The sequence below is a fragment of the Populus euphratica genome, unplaced genomic scaffold (assembly GCF_000495115.2).
Source record: "Populus euphratica unplaced genomic scaffold, PopEup_1.0 scaffold228.1, whole genome shotgun sequence".
Classification (NCBI taxonomy): Eukaryota; Viridiplantae; Streptophyta; class Magnoliopsida; order Malpighiales; family Salicaceae; genus Populus; species Populus euphratica.
Genome location: NW_011500111.1, coordinates 352,548 through 362,179, shown reverse-complemented (window position 1 = coordinate 362,179; position 9,632 = coordinate 352,548). Strand labels below are relative to the sequence as shown.

Genomic DNA, 9,632 nt, shown 5'->3' with positions numbered 1-9,632 from the left:
TGAAATTAATATTTATTTTCAAATGCAATTGCAAAAAAAATAATTATTTTTTTCCGATTCAATTAAAAATAAGTTTAATTATTGTAATTACTGAAATGATAGAAATAATGGAACTAAAGTTAAGATTATATAAAAGTTGAGGACCAAAGAAAGAGTTTAAGTATAGAGAAAGAGAAAGTATCAAGCTAGCACAATAATAAGAGGAGAGAAATTAAATAGAAAAGAAAAGAAAAGACACAAATTATGAGATGCTGGAGATACAAAGAATCTTTCATAACAATATTGTCAATATCATGAAAAAAAGCTCACACCAATGAAGCATTTTCTAAAGACGGTGATATGTTCACTTACTAGTATGTGTAAATTAATTAATGATTTAATTTTTTTTTTTATATCACAGTTTAAATAGTTATGCAAGCTCACATGTCCATCTCACAACTCTTTATTTTTTTTTACGCTAATTATTTGATGTATCTATTAGACGTGAGCTTTGTGTTTGTAATTGTTTTTGTATTTGCAATGTAATAAATATAGTAAAATATTTGATAATAAATTAAATTATGTTTTATATTGTGATATTTATTAAAAAATTAAATTTAAAATACATTTTTTATATATTTTTTAATTGAGATTCGTAAAACTTTATTTGTTTTTATATTTTAAAAGTATTTTAAAAAAAACTAATTTTTATTTTTATTTTTTTCTTTACTTCAAATTAATTTTTTTTTTTTGTGTTTTTAGGATCACTTTGATGTGATAATATAAAAAAATAATTTTTTAATATAAAAAATATTTTGATGCATTATTAATTAAAAAACATTTTAAAAAACAATCACAACCACACTTACAAATACAACTATCAAATTTTTTTTTTTTTTACTACACATAAACCCCAAATATAATTTTTACTAAATACATATATAAATTCAATTAACCATGTTTTTTTAAAACTTATTTTTTAAAATCATAATTACAAAAATTACCTCAAAAATAAACACACACTCATCTCTAGAGAAATATGAAGGATTTCAAAATATCTAAACTATTTAAAATAGAAAAACTCTTTTACGTCATCGAAATAATTTTTATTTGTTAAATATTTAAAATTAACTTAAATATTAAAATATTTCTCATTCCATGAGAAATTTGTCTTGCAAGATCAACAAAGATGCATAGCAAGTCAATACAAAAGTCTATTTATATATAAATTATATAAAAAAATATTATGCCTTGATCACTTACTATCTATTTTTTTTAGGATAAGGTAAGGGATACTTACTCAATTCGTTTGCATTTACATATCGGGTTTGTAAGCATTTAAAATAATGATTTTTACTAATCTTAAAATTCAAAATAAAAATTTCAAGATATCAAACAACTTTTTTTTTTATTACAAACTATTTTTTTTTCTAACATGAATGTCCTAACAAGATTACCCACATTTTAATTAATTTTTTAACATTTTAAAACTAACAAATAAATAATTTTTTAATAATTTTAAAATTTATAAAACTTAAATTATTAATTTTTAAAAAAATCTAAAATTTAACTAATTAAATTAATTATCAGAGTTTCACAAACCAATCTTTTTTTTTTATTATTTACGTGGGGTGTCCGGGTCAGCTTACGCACAACACGACTAACCTCACGATTTATTGAATACCCTACAAATCTAATAGGCATATAAAACACTACAAAAATGACAAATATATACCCTAGAATTCAAATCCAAATACAATAAAAAAAGACAAACTTCTTTCACTAGGCCAAATACTGGAATCCTTCTTCGCAGGCCTGTTGGTTGACATTAAAAATGATGAACAGTTTTGTTTTGAAGCCCGCTAATTGTGGAAAACAATTTAGATGGAACCCCGCTATCGGCGTCAGATTTTCTTGGCTCGTGGAAAAAAGGGATTTGTGAAGGAGAGAATTTCTCCATCATTCTCTTGGACAACTCCAGTTCCACTTCAATATATATATATATATATATATATATATATATATGATGAACCAGAAATCAAAATAAAAAATATAATTTAAAATTGTGATTTATTGATCATTTTTATTGCTACTGCTTTAAAAAGTAAAGAGATGAAATCACTATATACATCGGTTTAATGATAATAATTTTATTCGAATTCATTAAATATTAATTTAAACAGCCCAAATAAATAAGATATTTTACATTGGATTCAGGCAAAGATAATAAAAATAAAATCAGATTTTAAATCCGATCCAAAACCCAACTAGCTCCCTCTCTTGGGAAAGAAAAACGTCAGGTTCCTTCGTCTTCTTTGTGTGTACATTAATTTCTACGGCTGTCTGTTCGCTTCTTTGTATTTTCGAACTTGTTTGACATTCCGTTTTAATTTGTATTACAAAATTTTAAAAGAATATTTTTTGTGTATGCAGGCATTTCATGTATACCACACTTCATGCCTTATACTCTGGATGCTCAGCATTGAGTTTGAGATTGTTTGCAATCAGTCAGTCAGTCCCAAAGTGGGGAAAAGATCTAGGAACAAGAACGGAGACAAATCTAATACATCAGGAAAAGGATGGAACAGTGAACACTTTCTCAAACCCAATTGTATCTGTGCTCTGTCCAGAGTGCCAAGGTACTGGTGTGAACATTGAGGGAGATGAGCTTAAGAAGACACCTGCCTCTCATTCAGAGGTATGGTTTCTGTCACTCGTTCATGCCATTATGATGTTTTTTATGTTCTTTCTGAACGATGTCAGCAAATTACAGGACTTTCTCTCCAGTCAAATGATAAATTTCTATTGTCAAATATTTGTTGTTTTTATGGAATGGATTTGAAGGGAAGACTAATTAGCTTTCAGCTTTGGGGTTGCGATTAGTTTTCCTTCAATAAAAATGGTTCTCCTTACCAGAAAATCCTCTGGAATAATAAAACAGAGACATTCTTGGAGGAACCTTGTTCATTGTATCATGATCTTCTTGTTTCAGGTGTTCCAGTTCCAGATGAACGTGTGTAATGGATATAAAGGATGGATGACAAGTCCTGAGATCTTGGAGAAGTGCTCAACAGGTTTTCACTTCCCTCCAGAATCTGGAGAGCCAGTTCAGGTATTCTGATCTCTGTTTCCAACTTTTATTGGTGATGAATTGGTATTGTTAATATAAATTTTTGTTTCTTCAACTTTTTTACCAGTCTGTTCTTGAATGAGGAATTATCATCATCCTATCTCAAATTTTGATGGATTAGCCTCCATTTGTCTGGGTTGGCTTGAGGCTAGTAACTGACAGTTCTTTCATTACCTGTTATCACGTACTTGCTCTTGTACTGAGGCTCGAGATGTCTGTTTATTTGCCATTGCATGAAGTTTTGAAGCTTGGTGTCTCTTTATGATCTTCTTGATAAGGCTGAATCATATCTTTGTTGGAAATCATATCACTCGGGATCGATGTATATAATTAGTTTATTATTTTGTTCCTGCTGGCTACGAATTAACAATATTAATTTGCGTTAAACTTGTTGGGAGATACGCAAATTATCCAGGCCATTTGTCACCTGGAGCTCCATCCCGGACCAGGAATTTTATACATGATGTCACTTTGTTATCAAGTTATTTGACAATCCCATAAAAAATTGAAAGTCTTCGACCGTGTGCTTCAAGAAACTATGACCTCACCCTACCTCTAATGAGTGTTGATGTCATGCAACTAAAGCTCGTGCTCCTTTTCTTATAGAGCCTTTTAAAAGTTTAGTTACCTTGGATCTATTCTGGACAAGCTAGGAGGGATTGGGCGCAGCAGAGGTCAAACCTGGTTCAGAAACCATATTTCATAGTTAATAATCTCGGGTACCTTGGAACTTGTTGCACCTTGAAGTAGCACTTGTGCCAAGCTCATGAATTAGAAGGATGTAAACAGGCCAAGTCAGAACTAACACCATCGCTATATACAATTTAATGTCAATGGTTTTACGTTTATATAGTGTGACAGTGTACCTGTATAGGTAAAATCTTACCACTTATATTGATCTATGAGCTTAGAATACTTAATCATATTCAATTACAATTAGTCTCTTAAATAACGAGCCGGCGCATAAAAATCCTTCACATTTGAGAGAACAGAAGTCTTCTCAGATTACCATTCGGCCGAAAAGAATGTACAGCAGGACCATTTGCAGGCAAGGTTATTCCAGAGAAATTTACCTTTACCAAATCCCAGTTGACAAGCCGGCCCATCTTGCAAGGTCATTTTGCAGCACAATGGATTTCCTATATATATGACCTTTGTCTGTCAAACATTAGGTACACAATAAATGGCGTGCTCAAAGAGATGCAAGAATCTCATATGCTTTCTAGTTGTTCTGGCGCTGGTTTTAACACTTGCTGGACGTTCTCAGGCTAGGCCGCTCCCGCACTTGAATGTCTCAGGATTCCAAGCTCGGAATTCGTCACTCGAGGATGCTCTTAGGACCCTTTCGGCTACGTTACCAAAGGGTGCACCCCTGCCACCTTCCGGACCTAGCCCTGGCATCAACTGATTCAGTGTTAGACGTTCGACGATGGCATTTGCTAAAGTCTCTGCTGATTCTTATGCATGATAAATAGGATGTATTGTAAGAGAGGTTAGGTTACACTTGTTTGTTATGAACTAAGACAGGTTTGTTATGTTCTCTGTTAAGTGTATACCGTCATTGATTATTCATTTCTCTAGGTATCTACTTTCATAGTGGATGTATGCAAACGAATTATGCATGGATTAAGCTATGATACAATACAGCCCGCTTCTGGCTACCGATTTCTTAAACTATCTACGCTGGCTGCTATGATACTCCAATGCAACAACTGCAGTAATGTTCTTCTTCATATATAGAAGCTAGAGAAAATTTCAAGTAGATCCTTTACAAACCGATACATTTAGAGCTCAAATGGATAATCTTTATCCTACTTGGTTAGAGTGACAAAAAAGCACCATAGGTTTTAGGTGGGATGAGTTGTGTGACAGTATAGATCAAGGTTGTCTCATTACATGGATGAGTAACTCGTTCTCCGCCGCACATGCAAGTTTAGATTTTTTTAATGTATAAAAAAATTGCTATGACGATGATAGTGTTTTAAAAAATTAAGAAAAACCCAATTTTCAAATCATTAATTTGATTGAATTTAATAAAATAAAATAATTTAATAATTTTATTTAAATCATAGATAATAATAAAAAAATAAACCACCAAAATAATATTTGATAACAAATAACTAAAACAAATAAAATAAGTTATCAATATAATATCTATAAAAAAAATTATTAAATATTTATTATCACTCCACTATGAACATCACTCATAACTAAATAAATTTATCAGAAAAGATAGCCCAATAAAAAAACAAAGGATGTAGAAAGCCCAAAAAAAAAAAGTTCAATATCAAATTAATTAAATATTAATTAAAGATAAAATTAAAAAAATATTAACTTAAAAAATAATTAAAAAACCAAAACAACCCTAAGCAAATCTCTAAAAACTGGGTTAATCTTTAAAATTTACAATCCATAAAATTCTAGATACATGCTCACTTGAAAAGCTCAAATCCAAAACGATTAAATGAAGGTAAAGAAAAATTCTAATCTAAAAAGCTTTGCAAAGCAAAAAATTAAAAAAAAATGATACTAAAATCTAATAAGAAAAAAAATGTAGGTGATCATGCTAAAATAAAAAAAATATTTTTTTAAATAAAAATATATTTATAATCTTTGAGTCTTATTTTTTATAAAAAAAAAAATTGAAATACAATCTTATCTTCATTACATTTAATAAAAGATAAATATCTTTTACATTTATATTAATATTTCATAGAAAAATAATTGATTATTAAAGAACTTATATACACCTAAAATGTATAATCTTATCATTATAATATTTTAAAAAAATAAATATTTTTTATATTTATATTAATATTTAATAAAAATATATTAAGTACTTGAGTACTTTTATAAACTTAAAGGATATAAAAAAAAATTAAAATTCAACATGTGAAATATAATCATACTATACAATGAAAATATAAAAATATTATATAACCCGTCCTTTCTTGCAATGTCCAATGTATAATGTATCTAGTGAAAAAAGATTTTTCCATCTATGTAATTATGTTTAAAGGATAAATATATAGTTTTACTGTGCAAAATACACAGCGTTACGTACCGCTAGGCTCTAATTTACAAGTGATCTATCCACTTTTTGAGTAAAATATGCAAGTATAGCCTTTATATCCCATTTTTTTCAAATATCATATTGTATGATTGAGAAGAGGAAAGAGGTTATGGCGATGCACAAACATCATGCCAGCATGGCCCCACTTGGAGATGGAAAATGAGAGGATACCAGATCTTCCGGCTAATTTGCCTATCATGCCACTTCAGCTCTATCGGCACATCAATTCATACAGTGATTGTCGGCTGATCGTTCTGCGCAATGACTGAAATGACAAAGAAGTTATGTGATACTAGCTGTCTGATTTTATAAAAATATTTTTTAATATTAATAAATTAAAACAATATGTAAACATTTAAAAAATATCTTGCGACCTATCTTTACGAGAATATGTGTCTTCGTGGTTTTTGTTTTCAAAAAAGTAAAATAAAAGCTTTGCTAGCCTCGGTTAATCTATAGTTAGTGTACATGATCCTGTGTCTTATTTTGTTTATACATATATGTATATGTAAATTAATCATTGTGTATATATTGTTTAATTTAGTTTTGGAATCAATTATCATATATTTGAGATCATTCCTTACCTCTAAAAATGATTTTTTCCATCAATTTTATTCTAAATTTTCTAAAATCGACTCCTACTCTGTAAAATTAATCCTTACCCTCTTACATTGAGTTCCTATATCTTTTTTTATATCAATTCAAGTCTTATCACTTTGAATTCTAACTCCAAAAATGTATATCCTCACCGCCTTGATTTTTGTTCCAACTGTTTGAAAATTAAGGGAGTGAAATTTGGAAATCATTTGTTTTGTTCCCATGATTCCTGGTCCACATTAGTGGGGAGATTTCTTGCAGTTTTTGCAGGGTAGAAAACGTGTTCATGGGAGCTCGCCTTCATTTCGTGATTACAATCACAGCGGCGTTCTATTCTTATCAAGAAAGCAATCGTTTTATGGAATTAATAGTATATTTGTTTTTGTATTTTTTTAATTATTATTTTATATTTTTGATTGTTTTGATATATTAATATTTAAAATAAATTTAAATATATTTTAAAAAATAATCACTAAAAGAAGGTAACAATTCTACATATAAGAGATGGGAAATTTTTTATTATGTTGTTGAATTTACCCTGGCAACACTGCCGCCCCTATGTATAAAAACAGCACTTTAAGCATATTTTAACTACTTGAGCTCCAAGATCCATCACATAAAAATAAAGCAAACAAGCATGAGTTCATGCATATTGTGGTTGCTTTTCTTGCAAGTGACTGTGCTCTCTTTTTCCATCACGTTACATGGAGGAAATGAGACAGACAAACTCTCTTTGATTGCTTTCAGGGCTCAAGTTCCCTTTGGAAGGATGAACTCTTGGAACGAATCAGTACACTTCTGCGAGTGGCCAGGTGTTACATGTGGACGTCTGCATCAGAGAGTTGTAGAGCTTGACCTTCATTATCGACTGGTGGGCACCCTATCTCCCTCATTGGCAACTTGAGTTTTCTTAGGGTGCTAAACCTGGAAAACAACAGCTTCGGCCACAATATCCCTCAAGAACTGGTTCAACTGTTTCGGCTACAGATGTTGAACCTGGGATCAACTCTTTTAATTAGTGGTGAAATCCCAGTCAACATTTCAAGTTGCTCGAATCTCCTGAATCTTGATTTGGAGCGTAACAATCTTACTGGTAAGCTTCCTGCACTACTTAGGATTAGCGAGGCTTCACCAGAAGTTTCCGGTCAATTATCTTCTGATCAGACCAGCTCTGTTGGTTTAAAAGGCACCATTGGCTATGCAGAACCAGGTAAGATGACAAGAATTTCATTGCTTTTGACTTTTTCAAATTTTTAGTTTGTCATCCGGTTCTAAACCAGTTAAATTTTCTGAAAGCTTTCAAACAAACAAAGCTAAGTTTCCATTTGGTCAAACATCAACATGATCACAATTTAGCTTTATTTTCTTTGTTTTCAATGGAAACATCAACCTTTTAGAAAGTATTTGTGCTTTTTATTTTTTATAATAATTATTATAGAATATATCTATATAAAAAATATTATAAACATATTATTATTATGTTGTAATCTCTACCATTATTATTATATATTATTTTACACATACATATAAAATGTTTGATTAACCAATAAGTTAATTTTTCTAGTTATTTTTAATTTGGTATTATAACTCTTTCATCCTTTTTTTTTTACAATCGGCCTTTTTCTTTTCATCTCCTAAATAGATTTTATTGTTGTTGTCTCCAACTTTTCCTTTATGATTGATGGTGCAGAACAACTCACCAACCATCTACAAGCTGTTACCATTTCTAAATAGTAGCACTTGCAAAACACATTAATTGCTCCTTTTTACAAGTTTTTGTAGTTTCTTTGCACGTTATGGAAATACAAACTCCAATTATTGTTGCTATATCAAACACCCATCAAGTTATTTCTTTGAAACTTACATACATAAATTATCTCTATTAGCAAATACAGATGAAGCTTTATCTCTTTAGCTAAAGTGTTTTTCACTTTGTTGATGACTTAGTGTCGTGTCCTCCATCTCATATTTCTGAAAGATATATTGATTCTTCCTCTACAATCAATCATTTTTTTCTTTATTGGAAGCAACATAATCAACTTATTTTGAGTGCATTACTCTTCTTTTTCTCTGTACATGTGTTCCATCTCGTGATAGATTGTTATACCTCACAATGTGTTTGACGCACTTTTGAGAAAGCTCTTATGTCTCCATCTAATTCTCGCATCATACAATTCTATGGTTCCTTTTAAGATCTTCAGCAAGGTAACTCATCTGTTAGTATCTATATACAGCAAGTCAAATCATTATTTGATGAATTGGGCGCTGCTAACCAGCCCATGTCTCTTAAAGAATCTATATGTGTCTTGTAGCCTTTGTGGTGAGTTCAAAAACTTAATAACAAGTCTTATAATCAAGATAAAATTGTTTTTGTATGTTGATCTTCAAAACCACCTTCTCACCCATGAATTTTTGCGCAAGAACTCCCTTCATTCCATGAATGCAAATCCCTCTCTGCTATTCCAGCCACCACTGCTACCAACACCATAACCTTGTACTCATCTTGCTATGTCTCATCACAACTCTAATTTTAGCCATAATAGAGGGTGTTCCTGTGGCAACTGGCATCCCAACAACAACCACACAATCATCAAAATAAGGGCCAATTTGCTGTCAACTAAAAGCCGAACAATTGGTAAAAGAACAACACAACACAGGAGTTGGATAGTGGTCTGGACAGTAGCATGCCCACTACCAAAATAAATCCGATTCTGGTAGATCTGAGGACGAGGATTCTGATGGTGGTGGTCTCGTTGGCCGTTGATGGCTGAGGAGGGAGAATCGATGACTTGAAGGTCGATTGGCCGATGACGGTCGCGACCTTTTTCCGGCCAAACTAGCCGGTGAAAAAAT

General features: G+C 30.9%; 2 protein-coding genes across 2 annotated transcripts in view; both read left to right on the top strand.

Moving 5' to 3' along the window:
• The first annotated feature begins 2,205 nt into the window (after positions 1 to 2,205).
• LOC105109791 (uncharacterized) lies at positions 2,206 to 4,517 on the top strand. Its single transcript, XM_011004606.1, has 4 exons — positions 2,206 to 2,279; positions 2,413 to 2,677; positions 2,972 to 3,091; positions 4,377 to 4,517. Exons 2-4 carry the CDS (start codon positions 2,420 to 2,422, stop codon positions 4,515 to 4,517), a joined length of 519 nt encoding a protein of 172 aa, XP_011002908.1. The 5' UTR covers positions 2,206 to 2,279; positions 2,413 to 2,419.
• A 2,899-nt stretch (positions 4,518 to 7,416) lies between these two features.
• LOC105109790 (LRR receptor-like serine/threonine-protein kinase EFR) overlaps positions 7,417 to 9,632 on the top strand; it is a 2,549-nt gene continuing 333 nt past the window's right edge. Inside the window, exons 1-2 of the mRNA XM_011004605.1 lie at positions 7,417 to 7,650; positions 7,767 to 7,989. Of these exons, the coding sequence (XP_011002907.1) occupies positions 7,417 to 7,650; positions 7,767 to 7,989 (457 nt within the window). The remainder of the gene's footprint in view (positions 7,651 to 7,766; positions 7,990 to 9,632) is intronic.

Excerpts from the sequence above, each read along its gene's own strand:
- LOC105109791 (XM_011004606.1), top strand. The coding sequence starts at position 2,420 with ATGTATACCACACTTCATGCCTTATACTCTGGATGCTCAGCATTGAGT. Across the intron at positions 2,678-2,971 it reads CACCTGCCTCTCATTCAGAG|GTGTTCCAGTTCCAGATGAA; the intron begins GTATGGTTTCTG and ends TTCTTGTTTCAG. Across the intron at positions 3,092-4,376 it reads AATCTGGAGAGCCAGTTCAG|GCTAGGCCGCTCCCGCACTT; the intron begins GTATTCTGATCT and ends GGACGTTCTCAG.